General features: G+C 40.7%; 1 protein-coding gene across 1 annotated transcript in view; it reads right to left on the bottom strand.

Moving 5' to 3' along the window:
* The window catches only part of PRKAR2A (protein kinase cAMP-dependent type II regulatory subunit alpha), a 73,454-nt gene that overhangs the window by 26,052 nt on the left and 24,571 nt on the right, over positions 1-22,831 (bottom strand). The window contains exons 2-4 of the mRNA XM_082847244.1: positions 12,977-13,015; positions 3,489-3,541; positions 928-1,011 (exon numbers count right to left, since the gene is read on the bottom strand). Of these exons, the coding sequence (XP_082703370.1) occupies positions 928-1,011; positions 3,489-3,541; positions 12,977-13,015 (176 nt within the window). The remainder of the gene's footprint in view (positions 1-927; positions 1,012-3,488; positions 3,542-12,976; positions 13,016-22,831) is intronic.

Below are 22,831 nucleotides of genomic sequence, written 5' to 3'. Positions count from 1 at the left end.
AGCCTTTCCTTGAACTCATGGTCCTTGTTTTATTCAATCTCAGACTAATAAAATTCTGATTAAAGTTCTCGCTATTCCTATAACCACACAGCTACCAAACAGTCTGGTTTACAGACACCAGGGATAGTTGATTCCCTTGATTGATACAACATAAACTCATGTTTGACCAGCCAGATTCCCAGAAGGCTGTGGGGATATCTTCAGAAGACATATTTGCAGGAGCTGGGTAGTAGGAGAATTCTATTTCCTATCCTTCCTGTCTCTGCACATTCTGGGATTCCCCAGCAGGCCCAGCACCTCAGCCATTCATGTGGCTTCAGCATGTGGCCGTCAAAGTACAGAAGGAACAGGAAATCTGAAGCATCTCTGTCCTCAGGAGGTAGCCCTGTTTTCCATCTCCACCAAGAGAGGGAAGACAGGCACAGGCACAGATCCTGTGCTGGGGCCCTAAAGACAAACACCACTCTGTGTGTGCCCCATGCCTGAGGTCTTCACTGAGAAATAATAAGAGGTGCCTTACACCAAAGGAGTGAGAAGCAGTCACACACTTCCAGTGGGTTAACCGCTACCGGTAGAGAGGACGCCACACTGGCATCTTTGGAGAAATTACTCTTCAGCATAAATAAAGACCCTCCAAACTAAGCCAGGGTCATGCAAACCTGAGCATTTCCTTTTAATATGACCCAACTGCATGGTCCTCAAATGGTATTGCCTTGGAGGAAGTACCAAAGCAGTTCAGAGAAATACTAAAAGTCATCTGAAAAGCTCATTATGGATTACAGTGCTCAACACAATGCAAACATTTGCAAGTAAGAAGAAGCTAAGGTTTTAATGCCTCATATGACTGTGGCGAAGATGCTAAAAACTGTTTAAATGATGAATAGGACAAAAGCTAAAAGCCAAAAATATTTTAAAAATCAATGTTACCTGATCAAGATTTTTGAAAAGAAGAATATCTTTGCAAGCTTCCTGAAGTCTGCACCTCTGTTGATCAGTTTTAGGATGAATCACCTGCCAATCCAAATAAAACCAGGAAAATTTTTTTATTCTATTTAAAAATATTACTTAACTTACAAATTGGTATATTTCTTTCTCCTAAAAATGGGAAAAATTAAGAGCATGTTTACTATAATTTTAACTCTATACAAATACCAAGCAGTACCCTGATCGTGGACAGGAAATATGATAGGGGTGAAGAGTACCCACCCTGGACCACCCACTGGCTGTGTGGCTGGCAGCAAGTCAGCTATGCACTGGAAGCCTCAGAGTCCCCATCCGAAAAGCAGAAGGTCACATATCGTTCATTCAACAAATATTAAGCATCGACTAGGTGCCAGGCACCGTCTCAGCTCTGGGGACATAGCAGTGAACACAAGACAAAAACACCTGCTTTCACATTCAATAAATACATAAAGTATCTTAGAGTGACAAGGCTAAGGAGAAAATAAGGTAGGGAAGGGTGCGTGTATGAGTGTGCATGTGCGTGTGTGCGTCCAGATGAGGCCTGAGAAGGTGATATTTGTAAAGATCCCAAGGAACTGAGGACAACCTGAGGGAGTGAGTAACGTTGACATCTCTAAGAGCACCTCAAGCAGAAGGAACAGCAAGTGAAAACAAGGTCTTATGGTTGGTTAATAGCATGTTTGAGAAAAACCAGGAGACAGATATGACTGATGCAGAGCGAGGAGAAAAGATCAGGAAGAGACCAGGTTTGGGGGTTAGGTGGAGGGCATTGTAGATCACAGATCTGGAACTTTTCTCTAGTGACATAGGGGCAATCTGAGGGTTCTGACAGAGGAAGGAAAGAGATCTAATGTTTTTAAAGGCTCATGCTGGCTCCTGAGTGAAGAACAGCCTTGAGGGAGGCAACAGTGAAAGCCAGAAAGCTACTGTGATTATCCTAGTGCTAAATGGTGGTGATTAGGACCAAGGTGGTAGCCATGAAGGTGTTGAGAAGTACTGGAATTTTAAATATGTTTTGAAGACTGAGCCTATCAGATTTGCTGAAAATTTGAATGTGGGTATGAAAAAATGAGAGGAGCTGAGGGTGACCCTAAAATTTTGGACCTGAGCAACAGGAAGTTTGGAACTGCCAAGAAGTGAGCTGGAGAAGACTGTGGGTGAAAAAGAATGTCTAAACGGAAATAGTCAGGAGCTCAGTATGAGTTGTCTATTGAAATGTAAGTGGAGATGGCAACTAAACAACTGCTATACAAGCTAGAGTTCAAACCTCAACAGCTTAGTATTACTAGTAGTATTAGTGATATCTACAAAATTAGAATTGTCATAAGGATTAAATGAGCTAATACAGGCAGTGTTTAAAACAGAACCTGGCATTTAGTAGGTGCTCAAAAACTATTACTCCTATTACTAATACTACAGATATTTAATAAATGTTTACTGTACTAAAAAAAATAATTATTGCCTAGTATCGCTGTTATAATTGAGAGGCCCATCAAGCTCCTTCCTAAGTATTGTCTTCACCCTAAAAAAAGTACATTGCTTAAACTGACCAGAAATAACAGATGCCAAAAGTGTTAAGTAATTTAAATTTGTGATATTAAAAAGTTAGTAAAAAAAGTTTTAACTTTTTAAACTCATCAAAATTTTACAATATCTAAAATAAAAAATTCAAAAACCTACATGTCTATTATATTCACACAATGGTAGCATTTTATTATTAGAATACTTCAGAATCTTTCATAGTCTACTCATTTTAAGGCACACTTGAAAGATCATTAAAGTTTCTTTTATAACATCAATCTTTTAAAAAAGATGGTTCAAATTTGCTTTTATAAAAGTAATTTGTTAACTGTACAAGAATTTAAAAACCTGAGTTTTTAAAAAAGCACCCAAATATCAACCATAGTCCTACAACAACTACTGTTAATATCTGGGATATATCCTTCCAGGTATAAATCTTTGCACAAACAAGTAAATAAGTAAATAGGTAGACAGACGGATAGATATTTTTAAATTATTTTTTATTTTATAAAATGCTCTATAAAATGTACCTCAAATATACATCATTTCATGTCATTAAGCCCAGTCCTGTACCATCATTTCCAATTGCTGCAGATTCTCTTGACTTGAATGTACCTTAATTTAGCCCTTGGCATCCCCTATTTTGGTTCATTTATGTTGCTTCCATTTTTCAATTTTACAATACTGCAATAATCTCCTTAGAAAGGACCCAACTGTTTGTTAGGGATGAATTCTCCTTCACGTAACTGCTGAGTCAGCTGGCTTGACTAAGTATAAAGCTCTGACAGCTACAGCTAGGCATCCCTCCTTACCATATCCTCAACCAATCTTGCTTTCATTCTTCTTAATAATTGTCAATCTGTTAGTTAAAAGATGGCATCTTGCTGAGATTTTAATTTGTATTTATTTTAAATGTCAGCATGATTAGATTTGGTATGTAGAGGAGGAGGGGAGTGAGTGGGGACTAAAATTATTCTACCTAATACCTTTGCTGCAGTTCTTACCCTTGGATCAGTATCCTCCTCTTCCTCATCAGGGTTATAGGTCTCAGCACAGACTAAATTTGGAGAGAAAATAAAGAGAAAAATAAATAAAACAGATGTGTGTTTTACTGGAAAATAGGAAGTGGACACAATTTTTTTTAATTCACTGTTTGCTAAAGCTATAATGATTTTTGTAATCCCTTCCTTCAATTAACAAATATATTAAGTACCTAGTAATGCCAGGCATTCTGTTAGTGATGAAAAGCCAGCTCTCTAGGGATTGGTAGTCCAAACAGGAGAGAGATGATAAAAAATATTATCTACTAAATTCTATGGTAGTAGCAAGGACAAGCAAGGAAGTAATATCTCTGCTGAGCTATGAAGCAGGGATGGAAAACCAAAAAGTACAGTATATGCAATATAAACATATGGATATGGAATTGGAATAATTATGAAAAGAATAAGTTGAAATAAAATATCTCAACATCATTATGTACATGAATGACTTAAAAGTAAGAATTTTTTTTTTTTTTTGTGGTAAGCGGGCCTCTCACCGCCATGGCCTCTCCCGTTGCGGAGCACAGGCTCCGGACGCGCAGGCCCAGCGGCCATGGTTCACGGGCCCAGCCACTCCGCGGCACGCGGGGCCCTCCCGGACCGGGGCACGAGCCCGTGTCCCCCACATCGGCAGGCGGACCCTCAACCACTACGCCACTAGGGAAGCCCAAAAAGAATTTTAAACAAAGTAAATACTATGTGCCAGGTTCTGTTCTAGGTACAGTATTATATAAATCTAAAACCAACTTGATTTTCTTTGCAGGTAACCTGTGTTTGCACCAGCGGGCCACAGGACGTGTCTCTGTTGTAAAGCAAAGATTTAAAAAATATTAATTGAACAATTGTTTGTAATAGCAGAATATCATAAATGATATAAGTACCCATTTGAATCATACAGCTATAAGAAAGAACGAGGAAAATCCCCATAGGCTAATAAATAGTGAGTTCTAGGGGAAAAAAAGGCAAAAAAAACCAAGGTGAAGAATATACTACATAGTATGCTGTCCCTTCCATAAAGAAGGACTTCCATGATAAGAATTGGGGAAGGGGGACTTCCCTGGTGGTCCAGTGGTTAAGAATCCACCTTCCAATGCAGGGGAAGTGGATTCGATCCCTGGTTGGGGAACCAAGATCCCACATGAAGCGGGGCAACTAAGCCTGCATGCTGCAACCACTGAGCCCGTGCACTCCAGAGCCCAAGCACCACAACTAGAGAGGAGCCCACGTGCCTCAACAAAAGATCCAGCATGCTTCGGGGAAGATCCTGTGTGCCGCACCTAAGACCCAATGCAGCCAAAAAACAAGGTGGGGAGGAAGGGAATAAATACATAAATATGAATATATATACAAAAAATTTAACATATTTATTTTCTCAAAAGGAAACAAGAGAAGGATAAACCAGACAGAAGTAAAACTGTTTCCTAGAAGGTAGGCAGAAACAAAAAAGAAGGGATAGGGAAGGGAATGAAACTTCTCTAAGAAAATTCTTTTATATAGTTTTGACAGTTAAGCCATGTTAAAATGTTTTATATACTTAAAAAATTAAATTGATAAGGATGGAGGGACCCTAAAACTGAATACAAAGAGAAACAAATGAACCTAACCACATATCAGGTTGATAACATAACCACAGAGAAGGAAAGGAGAATTATTTTAAGTAGCTTCTGAACATAGTACTGTAACCATCCACCCTCAGTGGGATATATTCCAATGACAAAAAAGAACTGCTATTTCCAGTGGTACAGTAATTCCAAAACTCCTCTGTGTACTACAGTTGTGAGTAAACAAATATACAGCCAGATGTTTTTCACTGGAGAAAAGGGGAATAAAATTATGGAACAGAAGAAGGGTTAGAATTGGAGATGTCAGTACAAGTCATGATTTTAAAATCTTACCCTTAGGTGTTACAATGGTAGACACAATGAATTATCTAGTGAATAAAAAAGTTACTGTACTCACTAACAAAACTGTTTTGCCAGGAATGATCTAGATGTGATCACTGTTGTTGCCCAGAATGCAACAAAATAAAGGCAATGATATTTTGCATTCTATGAGCATTTTGTAGTGGACCTTTCTAATCTTCATTCCTCTTACAGCCTTAATCTACCAAATTCATTCATAAGCCTTGTATTATTTGTTAGGGTTTATTTCTTATTTGTTAGCAGGCAAGAAATATAAAAGTTTCTTGACCCTATGCTCAATTCTTTTGTATGATGGCTAAAAATCTCTACATATCTATAAAGAGGGGATAAGGTGATACATACCACTCTCAATTTAACTCCTGATTTCTTACAGACATTTACTCATTGCAGCCCTGGTCTAGCTTGCATCCCAGCTTCCCCTTCCTCATTGATTCTCTGACCTAATGGAATACCTGAGAAATGGTGACTCCTAGCATGACCTGTACACAGGACTCCCTTCCCTGCCCAGCCTACTTGTGTGGACCACGCCTTCTGTACTGTAATGCCATCAACACTCTGCATGTCTAACAGGGACCCAGTATCCTTAAATAGATGGAGAAAAATCAGGGAGAAGGGAGTAAGGGCATAGGCACCATTCTAGTCCCTAAAACAGTATCAGGTAATGTTCTGCAGAGAGTGCTGCCCAGCCCCTGGTGGTGCAGGCTTTTGTAGCTGAGCCAGGGAAGTGATAATGGGATGTAGATAATGACTTTCTTTCTATCTTTCTCCAAGCCATTCCTGTTTCCACAAGGAAACAAGTTTATCTCAGATCTGTCCTAAAGATTAAGGCAGACACCTTCCTGAGTTCCTAGATGTTATTGCTGCCTCTTTTCACATCTTCATAGGTATTTGGGTTGGGGCTGAGGAAGCAGCCAGAGGGCAGCTAACCAGATAGTATTTTAAACTGCAAACCTCTTGGTTCTTTGCACTCTTGATTAATGTTGTCATTATCAACCCAGCTTTCTAAACCAGAAATTTGGAACTCACCATGGCTTCCTTCTTTCACCTCTTACCCAATGAATACATCAGATTCTACCTCAGAAATATTCTCATATTTGACCTTTATTCAGCCTACTCTGCTACTCCTTGGTCCAGGATTTCAAAATGTCTTCTTAGAAATACGCATTTAAAAAAAACTCATTTTGGAGACAGATGGATATATGAGTATTATTATACTAACTGTCTCTACTTTTGCATATGTATGAAAATATTCATTTAAGAAGTTGAAAATAATAAGCCTTTAGTGATGAGACTGACAGGATCTTACTGATAATGACACTTAGTCTTGAGCTAGCCTATTTCCAGGCTTGCTTTTCCTCTGAGTTTGGAGGAAAGTATTTTAGCAACTTAGCTCATTTTTATATTTTTAGACAATGTAACTGAGGCAACAAATGTTACAGTTTTTAAGTCTTAAGGTACAGCACTATGATTTAAACAAAAGTAGTTATTTTCATTAAAATTTTTAATGTTTCTATTTGTGAAAAACATTATATCTTTATTTTTTTAAACTGGTTTTCATTTTTTCCCTTTTCTTTTGAACATCAGACTCAGCTCCCTTTTCCCTCTTCCTTTGTTTACCCTCAACCTCTCTACTTTCTGGTACCGATCCCGAATTACTTTTCTCATTTTCTATATAAAAAATCCATTTTTAAGTGTCTATGTGATTGTTGCCCCTTATGGTTCTACACATCAGGAAACCTGTCTCAGTGCGGGGAGTCCCAGAGTCTGTGTCATCCCCTATGCAGCCTCAAGACCTACACTGAATATCGGACTTCCCTGGTGGCGCAGTGCTTAAGAATCCACCTGCCAATGCAGTGGGCATGGGTTCGAGCCCTGGTCCAGGAAGATCTCACATGCCACGGAGCAACTAAGCCCGTGCACCACAACTACTGAGCCTGTGTGCCACAACTACTGAAGCCCACGCGCCTAGAGCCTGTGTTCTGCAACCAAGAGAAGTCACCACAATAAGCCCGCGCATGGCAACAAAGAATAGACCCCGCTTGCCACAACTAGAGAAAGCCCACGCACAGCAAAGTCTCAACCCAGCCAAAAATCAATCAATCAATAAACAAACAAATTTTTAAAAAAAGACCTACACTTTTTAGGTCATGAGATGGTCAAGACCTATTGAAGATGAAGACTAAAAGAGCAGCACAGCCCCTCATTTGAGGGAATTAATTTTGCCACAGTTCTCCAGCAGATGTCACTAGTTAGTAATCGGAAACAGTACAAAGTAACAACAGATTATCCAGCAGAATTTCCTCTTCTAAATTTTAACTGGTGCTTCTTCCATCCAGAAACGTGAATCACTAAAATGTGTTTGTGAGAGAAAATCCCCTCATTTCTACAAAGAAATGAGCCCAGATCCTGGTCACAGGCATGAGGCCCTGTGCTGTCCTGCCAGCGCCCATGAAGAGTTGATATAGCCTGGGTATATTAGTCAGCTAGGGCTGCCATAACAAAATACTACAGACTGGGTGGCTTAAACAACAGAAATTTATGAAACAAAAGGGTTTTTCTTTTTTGGATGAAGTTTTTTTAAAAAATATTTATTTATTTATTCGGCTGCATTGGATCTTAGTTGCAGCACGTGGGATCTTTCATTGTGCCACGCAAGCTTCTCTCCAGTTGTGGTGCGAGCTGCACAGCGCGCCGGGCTCAGTAGTTTTGGCACGTGGGCTCTACAGTGCGTGGGCTTAGTTGCCCTGTGGCATGTGGGATCTTAGTTCCCCAACCAGGGATCGAACCCGCATCCCCTGCATTGGAAGGAGGATTCTTAACCACTGGACCACCAGTGAAGTCCCTGGATGAAGTTTTTAAATGAACAGAATCACACTAACGTTTTAAACTGAAAGACAGTTAACACTAATTTAGAACTATTTAAAGAAAACTGCATTTAAGGAATTTATGGACTGTCTTCATTTGATGCATTTATCACTTGATGTAGAGGGACTGTTCTGCTAGAAGGATTTGGAAGGTACAGATTTTCAATTCCAGTGATTTGCAAGGGAGAGGCAGCATCAAGGAGGGGAAAAGCTCATCTATGAAGCTACACTCACTGGAGTCTGAGCTTACGTCCATCTGTTGCTCAGTCACTATTTCTCTATGTCCCCAGTCCTTGGTCTCTTCAACGCTAAGAGGGGATAACAATAGTAGAACCATGTTAAAGGGTTAATAATAGGAGGTGACATTTAATCTTAGGGCCGGGCTCACAGGAGACACTCAACAACTGTTAGCTCTCCTATGCTGCTTTACTTTCCAGATTATTATTCAGTCAGACACCCTGAATTGTTGAAGTCTCTTCTGCAGTGTTTGACACAGCACATGTCCTCACACAACTAGTTTTAGCTGAAATCCTTGGATCACATCAGGAGCCCATTCCCCAACTATCTTTCCAATTTTATTTTATCTCCTCTCCTACAGCCAGAGCAGCCAGTTCCAGTTTATCCCCCTTCAAGTTCTTGAGACATTCTTCCACCTAGAACGCATCCTTCTTGGTACTGGCCAAATAGTAACCATGTTTTTCAACTTCCAGTGCAATTTCTGCCTCCCTCCAAGAAGTGTTTCTTTATTTTATTTCTGCCTCCAGTAATTTCTCTTCCTGATTCCTCAATCCTTCCTTTGTTCCTTCCTTCTGAAGAATGTGAGTGAGCAATACACAAAGTAGCTTTGGTGAGATATGGGAGCAAAAGTCTGACTGGAATGGGCTCAAGAGAGAAGAGAAACTAGAAATATGGACAATTCTTTCAAGGGGTTTTGCTATAAAGATATGGAGAGAGAAAGGGTGGTAGCTAGAGAGGGAAGAGTGATTTTTTTAAAGTTTTATTTTTAAGAATGGAGAGCCAACGATATGTTTCTTTGCTGAGAAAAATAATCCAGTTGAAGAATAAAGATTATGCAGGATAAAGAACAGGTAACTGCTGGAAGGATGAAGGGTTGAGATCTAGTGTACAGGTGGACAACTGGACTCACAGGCAGATTAAGAAGGATAGATGGGGTGGGAGCCTAAGGAAATTCTCTTCTGTTACTTCTGTTTCCTTAGTTAAATTGAGAGGAAGATTATCTGACAGGAATGAGGATGGGGGAGGAGGTGCTGGAGGTTTGGAGAGAGAGAAGAAACGAAAGACTTATTACCTAGGAGAACAGGGGCGTGAAACAAGTATAGAAACACAGTATGATTGCTGCCATCAAGAGCCTACTAGAAGTTAATGATCATGAACTGAAATAAGATCAGTCAACAGGGCTGCGTATTTTCCCTCAACCAAGTACAGCTGTGGTGCAGACACAATAAGTGGAGAATTGGGTTAAACCACAGTGTGGTTTAGCCAAGAAAATAAAAAGGGAAAAGTGAATTGAGGGAAGGTGCCAGGGAATGGTTATAATCACTGATCAAGAAATTTAAGGTTAGTAAAGAGGAAGCGAGAAAGTGAAAAGGAGACAGGATCAATGAGTTCTGAGAGCTGGAGTGGGACAGCAAAGGAGCTGTTAGAAGACAGCAGGCAGCAGTGGGAGACTGAGATCACTGATTGAGAATATGAAGAGTTGTAATGCTGGTCCTACCACAATACAACCATGGAAATGAATGGCTGAAGTAGGGTGGAAGACAAGAACCTTGGAGAAGAGGAGGTCAAGGAATGGAAGGACCAGACTGCAAGGATTATCTATGTGGAAATAAGAAGGAACAACCTGGGGGTTATTAGAGGACAAAAACAAGGAGGGGCAGTGGCTGGTAGAATATAATGTGAGGTTTGAAGTCGGAGGGTTTTAGGGAGGAGGGAGAGAGAATGGCCTGGAAGCAGCAATGAGGAACAGTAGAGATATTCACCCACCTCCTGTCAGTGTTACAAGGAAAGTGAACGAGAAATGAGCCATTTGAAAAGCCTGCAGGGCAGGCCAAGTTTCAGCCAGATCAGGAAGATGAAGACTGCACTCAGAGAACAGGCTCTGTTCTCTGAGTCTACGGATTTAGCTGAAGACTGACCAAGAGTTCCAGAGGGTATAAGAAAGGGTACATAGGGATGCTAAAGGGTAGTACTTAGGAACCATGCTATCTGTGGGCACTTTATCACCTCAACTGTTGCAAGTTACTTAACCTCTGCTTTGCCCCCAAGTTTCCCTATCCATACAATGGGATAATCATAGCATGTATCTCAGTGTTAGTCTGAGGATTATATTCAACAATACAAGGCAGGCATTTAGAAAGACCTTAAAAATGTGCACCTAGCACACAGCCTGCACTCAAAAAATGTTAGCTATTGCTAACAAGCTATTTGCTCTCCTGAATAATCATTATGGACTCTATTAAGAATCCCTTTTTTTCACTTAACATTTGAATGATATTAAAAAGTTTTAACTCTTCAGTAAGATTGTAAAAGCTAAGGGTAGGGATAATACCCAGTACTCGTCTGAGTCCTCTGTAGAGTTCAAGGACTGAACCACATTGACGGAGAGGCTACGCAGCAATTCATCTGTGACCGTCTGTGACCTCTGGAGGAGATGTCACTGCACTCTCCATTCCCCAGGCCTGTCCCACAGATGTCAAGAGCTATTACTAATCTTTGGTAAAAAGGGGTGCAGGGATGAACAGAAATGGGAGATAGTAGCTCATGGGTCTCATACTAGCCTCAATTTCTATTCTATTTCCTCTCTGTAAGACTTTTTTTTTTCTTTTTTGGCTGCACCTCACGGCATGTTGGGACCCCCCCCCAACTAGGGATCGAACCCGTGCCCCCTGCAATGGAAGTGCAGAGTCCTAACCACTGGACCACCAGGGAAGTCCTGCCTCTGTAAATGACTTTCTATAAGTAACAACACATTCTTCAAACTCCTTTCAACAGACTTTGGTGTACAACCTTACCAAAAACTTTCTCAAAACATAAATGAGCAGATTTTCTCAAAAAAAATGATTGAGGGATAGGAAAGAGATTCTAAGCCTTATCAGATGTTAGGTCATATGACAATTTAAAGTCAAGAAACCTTCCCAGAACAAGGGGATATGAAAGAATGATGTGACACATACAGCTCGCATAGCAATTTTGAAACACATAAACATCCCAACTGTACAATCAAACAAACTCCACATGTATCTAAAAGTCAAGCATCTTATTATAAGAAAAACTTTCAGAAAACATATTTATCAGCTCTATGAAAAAATGGGGACCTTCTCAGCTTAGGAATAATCATGAAAAAAAAAGAGATGTACATAGTCAATAAATATTTACTGAGTACCTGCTCTGTGCCAGGTAGTGTTCAAGGTACCAGTCACAGATCAAAATTTTTGAGTCAATAAAAAACAGCAAAATTAAAATAAGTAGCACACCAACCTGGAAAATTTTGTATTAAAAATTTCAAAAGGTTAAAAATCATGATAGGGGCTTCCCTGGTGGCGCAGTGGTTAAGAATCTGCCTGCCAATGCAGGGGACATGGGTTTGAGCCCTGGTCCGGGAAGATCCCACACACCGTGGAGCAACTAAGCCCACGTGCCGCAACTACTGAGCCTAAGCTCTAGAGCCCACGAGCCACAACTACTTAGCCTTCGTGCCACAACTACTGACGCCTGTGCACCTAGAGCCCGTGCTCCGCAACAAGAGAAGCCACCGCAATGAGAAGCCTGCACACCGCAATGAAGAGTAGCCCCCGCTCTCCTCAACTAGAGAAAGCCCGCACACAGCAACGAAGACCCAAGATAGCCAAAAGTCAATCAATCAATCAATAAATAAATTAAAAATCATGATAGAAATTTATTCACACTTATAAAAAATAATCTCGAGCACAACAGATAAAAGGGAAAAATATCATCAAACTAGTCCCATACAAGAAAATAAAATAGATTTCCCATATTTGGAAAACGTTCATTTTTGGTTAATAATCAAACGAATCCCAAATAAAACAATTTGAGATATATCTTACATCTAAATTAAAGGAGTATGTTTGTAAGTCAACAATATAAAAATATATTAAAAAAATAAATGAAAGGAGTAGGCACTGCCTATGTTAGTGAGATGGTGGTGGAAAAGAGGTCTTTGCAGGGTGTCTTTCTCCCTGTAGCCTATTTTGTAGACTATCTCTAGTAAGCAATACACAGAAAAAGCCAAGGCAACGCTCAGTCTCTGACCAGAGAATGCTACTTCCAGCACTATTACTGAGGAAGTAATTTAAGTGGCTCAACAATGTAAGCAAGAAGCTAATGGCAAGCATAATATAGAATGCCAGAAGAAGTAATATGAAAAGTTGTTTTTAGAAGCCATAATTATGAACATGGAAAAATATTAATGACACAAATGAGACAAACTGATTATAATAATATAAAAATAAGTACATATACACTCAGAACTTAAAATGAAACAGAATGAAGGAACCACAGGTAATTTTTATAATGTTCTATAATGCTATCAACTTACCTTTTATTAAAAAGATCACTTTATTTTTATTTACGATAATCCCATCTTAAAATAGCATTTCAGTAGTATGCTATGAAAAAGAACACATACCTGATACTCGCCGCCGATCAAATCTGTTAGGAACTGGAACTGCAAAACAAAGAAGCAATGTTTAGTCATCATTGTATCACATGACTCCATCTTTATCCTCCCTTTTTGCAAAGATCTTTGACAACAGAACTAGGAACCTCAATACCAAGTGGTGGATCAATTCATATTCGTCCATAATCAGCCAGAGACAGTGGTTCAACAAGATCACATAAAGACAATATAAAGAATAATATATGTCTTTGAAAACAAGCTCTTTATAACTTCAACGTGGGTGGCAATTTTATTTCTGTTGACATCCAAGTTCCACCTAATTTGTATCACACCAAATGAATAAGAAGTCTACTAAATTTACTGGTAATTTTATGATATCAAATAGTTAAATTTTCTTCTTTTAAAGATAATCCCAAGACCTGCTAGACCTGCATTTACATTTCATTTTAAAATAACTTAATGAGGGACTTCCTTGGTGGCGCAGTGGATAAGACTCCTCGCTCCCAATGCAGGGGGCCCAGGTTTGATCCCTGGTCAGGGAACTAGATCCCACATGCATGCCACAACTAGGAGTTCTCATGCCCACGTGCCACAACTAAGGAGCCCACATGCCACAACTAAGGAGCTGGTGAACTGCAACTAAGGAGCCCGCCTGCCGCAACTAAGACCTGATGCAACCAAATAAATTAAAAAATAAATATTTTTTAAAAAATAAAATAAAATAATGAGTATTACACTAAAATAAAAAATTAACCATGAAGTTATACTCTCCCTCAATACAGGTGGATTTTCTCCACCCACAGTCACTGTATTAATCAGAAAAATTGATCATGTTTTTAGGTTAAAACAACAAAAAAAAGTTGTTTTGCTAATTTTTCCTACTTTTCACCTAACATTCCTTATGTTTGATGGTTATCTAAATTCTTACCACTGAACTATATATCATTTAAACAAGGTGGAGGGACTTCCCTGGTGGTACAGCAGTTAAGAATCTGTCTGCCAATGCAGGGGGACACGGGTTCAAGCCCTGGTCAGGGAAGATCCCACATGCCGCAGAGCAACTAAGCCCATGCAGCCCATGAGCCACAACTACTAAGCCTGCGTGCCACAACTACTGAAGCCCACGGGCCTAGAGCCCATGCTCTGCAACAAGAGAATCCACCACAATGAGAAGCCCGCACACAGCAATGATGGGCAGCCCCCGCTTGCCGCAACTAGAGAAAGCCCGCAAGCAGCAACGAAGACCCAATGCAGCCAAAAATAAATTTATAAAAAAAAATAAACAAGGTGGTTTTTTTCACCTTCAAACATTAATCTGATTAATTTTATTTTTAAAATATATAAAATATGCCTTATAACCCTCCAAAAAACAGAAATTTGAGGATTAGTGAAAAACAAATTGAAGATGGCTCAGAGAGCCAAACTCTAATGCGAGGTCTCTGAAAAAAACATAGACCCAGGAAGGAGGCAAATGCTCATTCATCTTAACAGGATTAGGATTATCTTTTTGCACAGCACAGGGTCAAAGTCATGTTATTGGAACAAATAGGCAAATAGTCAAAAGAAAACCCCAGCATTCCTGAAAGTACCTACAATAGTCTGTCACTACTTCTTCAATAAAAAGTGGATTAGTCAAAATTAATCCATCCACCAGGAAAGGAAGTGATTCAGTTCAACAAATATAGGTAGAGTACCTAGTATGTGCCATGCACTACAGTAGACAATTTGGGAGACATTAGTAAACAAAACAAAGATCCCTGATTTCATGGAGCTTGCTTTCTAGCTTGAGAGATGTGGGAGAGTTTCCTTTGATCATCTGAAACACATGTGCTTGTCACTCAGGTAGACAGATGAAATGTACACCAGCATAAACCCTCAACCCAGGCCTCATGGAATTTCCATAATTAAAACCCCATTAAACATTAGTATACAACCTAAAATTATAAAGTACACAGTGAAACAATTTAGTATGGGTGCTATCAGGGGATACTTCAAAGGGTGAGATATCAAGATTATAGAACTATCATAAAAAAAGAAGAGTATGTTTAAAACAAGACATAAAAGAAGGAATCAAAATTTTAAAATGCAAACTTAAAATCAATACTTTCGGGCTTCCCTGGTGGCGCGGTGGTTAGGAGTCCGCCTGCCGATGCAGGGGGCGCGGGTTTGTGCCCTGGTCCGGGAGGATCCCGCATACCGCGGAGCGGCTGGTCTCATGGGCCGTGGCCGCTGGGCCTGTGCGTCCGGAGCCTGTGCTCTGCGACGGGAGAGGCCGCAGTGGTGAGAGGCCCGCGTACCGCAAAAAAAGAAAAAAAAAAATCAATGCTTTCATATATCATGCAAAAAAGACAAAATGATTTTTTAAATTCCTAAAGCACTCCCTCTGTGAAAGAGTTCAAAAGTACTTAAAAAAAAAGTGACTTGCAGTGTAAAATGTAATTAAAAACACAAACATGCTGCCTGATAAATCTATGTGTTATTTCGTTTTAAATTAGTACACATCTTAAAAGCTTTCACAGGGCCAGAGGTCAGCTGCAGTTGGAGCAAGATACAATGCCAAGGCACAGAGAATGTAATTAATGACTACAGCAGACAGAGACCATCTATTGTAATTTCACCACTGCTTAAATAGCCCAAAACAGAGCACATCAGAGTTTATGTGGGTCAAAGTATTCAACCAGTGTATGAGAAAATCTTCCAGCAGAAAAACAATGCCTAAAATGCTCTCCTTTTCTATTATAAACAAATACATAGGGAATAGGAAGACTTATAATTTAGGTTACCTGATCTGAAAACATGTGCCTCAAAAATATTAACAAATGAAATCTCAGTGGAAACTAAAAGTCATTATTCCTGATTAAATGAACTCATAAATGCTGACATACCCTGAAATTAAAACATGGTTCTTTGAGCAGGTAGAATATTTTATGTGGTGAATATTAAGAACATGCTGGAGAATTTGAAAACATTTCCCAAAGTCTCTCCTATTTTAAACTGAACATGATGGACAATAGAATCTTCACTATGAACATGGTAGAATACGGCATAAAAACCTGGAGAACAGGGACTTCCCTAGTGGCGCAGTGGTTAAGACTCCACCCTCCCAATGCAGGGGGCCCGGGTTCGATCCCTCGTCAGGGAACTAGATCCCACATGCATGCCACAACTAAGAGTTCATATGCCACAACTAAGGATCCGGCAAGCCACAACTAAGGAGCCCACATGCCGCAACTAAGGAGTCCTCGAGCTGCAACTAAGGAGCCGGCAAGCCACAACTAAGGAGCCCACCTGCCACAACTAAGACCTGGCGCAACCAAATAAATAAATATTAAACCCAAACCAAACCAAACCCGGAGAACATAATCCAAGCACAGCTAGGGCAGGGCAAAGCTCAGGACTCAAGATTCTACAACTGCTGTGGCAAATAGGCACACTCAACTTAAAGCTGGGCTGGTAGGATGTTAGCAACACCAGCTGTGTACAGAGGCAAATAACAGAAGCAGGGCATTAATGAGGGCCTTGTGTTTGGAGGACCTCAGCATAGTAAAACATAGCACAGAACAGTAAATCTCAAAAGTGGACTACAAAGCAGCTGTTAGGGCAGGCCCATTAGAGTGGTTAATCAAAGGGATTGCCAGGAAGGGCTGCCACCAATGGGTGGCAATTATGCTGAGCCTCCATAGGCGGGGGTGAAAGTGCATCTCTGGGCAGATGAAATAACTTGACGAAAGCCCCAAAGGCAAGAAAGTTTTTGGAGAGTGTAAATGTCCCAGGGTGCCTGGAAACATAGATGAGGGAGAAGCAGGGTGTCAAAGGAGGAACACTTAATGATGCAAGAAAAGTCCAAGAAAAGCACCGAGTACCCCATTTAGGGTTCTGAGACCCAATCAATAAACTATGGGACTCATTGGCTCACAATTAAGAAAAAAAACAGAGAACGGAAGGGAAGGAAAACAGAGAAGACAAAAAAAAAAAATCCACCATGATTTCACACACAAATTCATTCTGCTTTCTCTATGGGTCAGAAGAGGGAAAGAATGCTGCTATTCTTTCTTTTTGAATTTTTTTTATTTTTAACATTTATTTATTATTAATTTTTTTGGAGTATGGTTGCTTTACAATGTGATGTGGAGTCTGAGCATCAGTATTTTTTAAAAGCTCCCAAGGATGAAAATCACTACAACAGCGGAGGGAACCAGGTGGAAGCTACAAGGGTACAAGCCAGGCTTCTCTGAATATACCTTATTTGGTTGACTTTGGAACCATGTAAATATTTTACATAATTATAAAATTAAATTTGAAAAAGAAATCCCCAAAACATAAAGCAAACTAACTGTATATTTAATTGGGAGGAGAATCACACAAAGAACTATTTCAAATGACTTTAATTGGATATCCTAGCAGGGTATACTCTAAAGATAACAAGCACTGAAGAAATAGTTTTCAGAAATAATACTGCTAGTCTACGATTCTGAGACTGTTATGTGGGCATTATGGGATAAAGAAAATGAGTAACTGTGTTATTGAATACTGGGATTTCTGGCATTAAAGGATATACATGGGCTTCCCTGGTGGCGCAGTGGTTGAGAGTCCGCCTGCCGATGCAGGGGACACGGGTTCGTAACCCGGTCCGGGAAGATCCCACATGCCGCGGAGCGCTAGGCCCGTGAGCCATGGCCGCTGAGCCTGCGCGTCCAGAGCCTGTGCGTCCAGAGCCTGTGCTCCGCATCGGGAGAGGCCACAACAGTGAGAGGCCCGCGTACCACAAAACAAACAAACAAACAAACAAAAAACAAACAAACAAAAAAAGAATATACATTAGGTTGAGTAAAAGCATTATAGTCCTAAGTTTAAACTGGAAATATGACTAACCTCTGGAGTAAAGAGCAGCCCTACCATGCATTTTATGATCTCTACTATTTTTGTCTAAAGAGAAACAGCGTTCCTTGAAGAAATTGCTAATTCCTGGTCTGGAGCTAAACATGTAACAAGACTAGAAAATCTTCTACCAGAAATCAAGGACACTATAAAAGACTGCTAGGATCATGTCAAAAGGAATTAGAAAACCTGAAGAGGTTCCCATGACACAAAGATAGGATAATATGAGCATCAAATAAGAACAAAATGACAATGGATAAAACATCAAATACAGTTAAATCTTTAAATTTACACTGATTTGTTACAGGACTTCATTTGTCATCTTTGGCAGATGCTAGAGAACTTATGCTGAAAACAGGTAGATAAAAGCAAAGACTCATCGTTTATCCTGCCTTTTCTGAACAAACTATTCCACAGGGTAACCTAAGAGTTAATGAGGGGAAGTTTTTCCAGCTTATGCATGAAGAAGGAATGATAGAGGGACTTCCCTGGTGGTCCATTGGTTAAGAATCCACCTTCCAATGCAGGGTACGTGGGTTCGATCCCTGGTCAGGGAACTAAGATCCCACATGCTGTGGGGCAACTAAGCCCACACACCACTACTACTGAGCTTGTGTACCTCAACTAGAGAGCCCACATGCTGCAACTACTGAGCCCCACGCTCGGAGCCTGCACCCCACAACAATAGAGCCTGTGCACTGCAACTACTGAGCCCACACACTCTGGAGCCCGTGTGCCACAACTAGAGAGAAGCCCACGTGCTGCAATGAAAGAGCCCGCATGCTGCAATGAAGATCCTACATGCCACAACTAAGACCCAATACAGTCAAATAAATAAATAAATAAATAAAATATTTTTTAAAAAAAGAAGGAATGATACAATTAGAACAATGCCATTTGCAACCCCAGTGAAATAACGGATATAGCCTAGGCAATGATCAACATGAACATCAGCATCATAAAGGAGAGACCAGTCAGTCTTAAGTGCCTTCTAATGGAAAACACATCAACAGCCATGAAACAGCTGGTGGGGGTAAGGGAGTGGGGGGGGGTGGAAGAGGGACAAACCTGAATCTGATCAAGCCTATACAGCAGTGGTTCTCAAACTTTACGGTGCATCAGAATCATTTAGAAAACTACAGGGCCCCTTCCTCAGAGTTTCTGATTCAATAGGCCTGGAGTGAAGCCAAGAATCTGTATTTCTAATAAGTTTCCCAGATGATGCTGATGTTATTGATCCTGGAACCTCATTTGAAAGCCACTGCTCTAGTGCCAATTATGAAATTAGAGGAAAAACAGGGGATGGGGAACTTTGATGCAAACATCATGGGGATGCAATCAGCAAACTGTACATTGTGAAAAAAATCTACAAAATAAACTTTATTCTACAAATAAGCTTCAAAGGAAAAAAGAGAGAGATCAAGAAAGATCCTATAGACTAAAAGAGACTTGAGAGATAAAGCAGCCAAGTGTAATTCTTGGAACCTATCTGGAGATGTGTGGAGAAGTTTGAACACAAATCAAATATTTGATACTAAGGAATTACTGTTAATTATTTTAGATGTAATAAAAGTTTTGTGGGTATATTTTTAAAACTAGTCCTTAGAGATATAAACCTAAATACTTATGGATAGAATTATTTCTGAAATTTTTTTAAAAAGGAGGAAGGTGTGGGACTTCCCTGGTGGTGCAGTGGTTAAGAATCCGCCTGCCAATGCAAGGGCCATGGGTTCAATCCCTGGTACGGGAAGATCCCGCATGACATGGAGCAACTAAGCCCGTGCACCACAACTACTGAGCCTGTGCTCTTGAGCCCGTGTGCCACAACTACTGAAGCCTGCACGCCTAGAGCCCGTGCTCCACAACAAGAGAAGCCACCGCAATGAGAAGCCCGTGCACTGCAACAAAGAGTAGCCCCTGCTCACCACAAATAGAGAAAGCCTGCGTGCAGCAACAAAGACTCAACACGGCCAAAAATAAATAAATTAAATAAATAAATTTTTTAAAAAGTAAGAGGAAGCTAGTTTGAGTGGGAAAGAGTCATGAGCTGGGGCCACCTTGCCCCAGGGAAGGAGAACTGATTCTGAGAATCTTTCCCTAACTCCTTGTTCAGTAAAATTGTGTGGTAGCTTGAAACTGGCATAGTAATTAAATAAATGGGTAAATACTCCCAAAGAGAAATTAGCAAACACTATAAATTGAATCACCAGCCATGAGTTAATGGAGTTGGGGATAAGTAGATGGGGGGCGGTATTACACTATTCATCTTACTAGTGTCACTAATCGACATCTTCCATCATAAAAAAAAAAGTTGAAAAGAAAATGAGCATTTCTGTAAGGGGACGGGGGAACCAGTGAACAGGGTAATTCTTTTCTTTTTTCAGTACGCGGGCCTCTCACTGTTGTGGCCTCTCCCGTTGCGGAGCACAGGCTCCGGACGCGCAGGCTCAGTGGCCATGGCTCACGGGCCCAGCCGCTCCGCGGCATGTGGGATCTTCCCGGACCGGGGCACGAACCCATGTCTCCTGCATTGGCAGGCGGACCCTCAACCACTGCGCCACCAGGGAAGCCCGAGTTATCTATTTTATACATATTAGTGTATATATGTCAATCCCAATCTCCCAATTCATCCCACCACCGCCCCCCCCAGCCACTTTCCCCCCTTGGTGGACAGGGTAATTCTTATACAGGTGGTGCATTTACCACTCTGCAAAAGCACTGCCCTAACACATACTTCCAGCCAGTAAACACAGTCACTTATTCTGAAACAACCACTGGCACCCACAACCCCCTGTCCCCATCCACACTAGTACACTGGACATCTCTCTGGTCCTAAAGTACACACTGCCTAGAAGACCCATCTCTAACCCAGCCCCAATGTCCTGTCAAAGAAGACAGTGCCATTCCAAGGGCTGAGCATTCCTTCTCTATCACAGCACACAAAAATCCCATGTGTCTACTACATCACATAAAAAGCTCCTAAGCTGCAGGGATGGGGAATTTCCTACCACTTTTTGTCTAGTACAGGCCTTGTCATACACAGACACTAAATGTAAATGGGCTAAATGAATGATTGCCTATTACCTGGGCTGGAAAGGACTAAAAGCCATGCCCCCTTTCTTGGGTATATCATCTCATCAACTCACATTTGGCCACCAATTTAAGTTGAATTATAACAGGAATATAAAACTATTCTGACACCAACTGGTGAACTTCAATACAATTCTGATGCTAATGACCCAGAGTAGCATCGGATTCCATAGTTCAAGGACATGGTTCCCAACAAGACTGTCCTTACTCCAGTTGCACTTTGGTGGTCCGCAGGCCAACAACATTTCTGAACAACTGGCTACAAATTCAGAGGTTCCCACAACTCCTCAGGTTTGATTTGCTAGAACAACTCACAGAACTTTAGAAAGCACTATACTTATTATTACAGTTTTATTAGAAAGGATACAAATCAGGACTAGCCAAATGAAGATACACATAGGGCAAAGTCTGGAAGGGTCCTGAACACAGAGTTTCCATGCCCTCTCCTCATAGAATCAAGGTGCATCAGGGACTTCCCTGGTGGTCCAGTGGTAAAGAATCCGCCTTCCGATGCAGGGGACACAGGTTTGATCCCTGGTCTGGGAAATAAAAACCCACATGCTGCGGGGCAACTAAGCCCGTGGCACCACAACTACAGAGCCCAGGCGCCTCAACAAGAGAGCCTGTGGCCCGCAAACCACAGAGCCCACATGCCCTGGAGCTCGCATGCCACAACTAGAGAGAGGGAAACCCGCATGCCAAAAAGAGCCCACGTGACGCAACGAAAGATCCCATGTGCCGCAACTAAGTCCTGATGCAGCCAAAAAAAAAAAAGGAATCAGGGTGCATTATCCTCCAAGCATATCACCAACCAGGAAGCTCCACCAAGCTCTGATGTTCAGAGTCTTATTGGGGTTTCATTCCATAGATATGACTGACTGAATCAGGGGCCATGAGATTAACCTCCATCTCCAGCCCCTCACCTTTCCCCAGAGGTCAGATTGGCTCAAAGTCCCAGTGTTCTGATTATATGGTTAGTCTTTCTGGTGACCAGGCCCCATCTTGAATCATCTCATAAACATAAACTCAGATATGATCCAAGAGGGCTCATGAAAAACAAAAATACTCCTATCACTTGGGAAATTCTAAGAGTTTTGGAAGTTCTGTGCTAGGAATCTGGGACAAAGGCCAGACACATTCTTTATTATTCAACAAAAACAAACTGTGAAAACTCCCTAGCCAACTTACAAAAATAAAGACAAGCATTTAAAAAGATATGCAAGACCACTCGTTTTAGGGTGCTAAATCCCATTCGCACTTATTAGCATTTCAGATACCACTCATCTACTAGACTTATACACCATTTTTACAATTTGGTATGCATTAAATTGAACCATACTCTGAGAATTATCTACAGATTGCTAGAAAAAAACCCTGGAGCATCACCAACCAGATGGGGCTTCTCCTTCTGGTTGAGAAACCAACCCATTAGTTGAGCATTGGACACTTGGTCTAGTAATGGCAAGACAAATCAGCTGCCCTGTTAATGATCATGGAGTCACCAAACAAAAAAGGTTCAATCTTTCTGAAAAGAGCCATCAAGAACATGACAAAACGTGATAAATATATGTATTTACAGCATGAAGCAAATTCTCCTCTAATCATAATTTTACTTTTGTTTAAAAATAATGGATGCCTCAAAAAAAGTGTTTAATTATAACACTGCAAACTGAACAATAATTCTCCAGCCACTGGTTTATCCAAATTTTGACATCACTAGTCACTGTCTTCACATACAATATCTTGTGGGTATCACATCTCAAAACTGTTGTTAACAAATTCCCTGGCAGTTATCAGGTCTTAGACTAAGAAAAACTCAAGCCATCTATTTTTTTTTTTTTTTTTTTCATACGCGGGCTTCTCACTGTTGTGGCCTCTCCCGTTGCGGAGCACAGG

This window comes from Leucopleurus acutus (assembly GCF_964270905.1).
Source record: "Leucopleurus acutus genome assembly, chromosome: 10".
NCBI lineage: Eukaryota > Metazoa > Chordata > Mammalia > Artiodactyla > Delphinidae > Leucopleurus > Leucopleurus acutus.
This window is presented reverse-complemented; position numbering and strand designations above follow the sequence as displayed.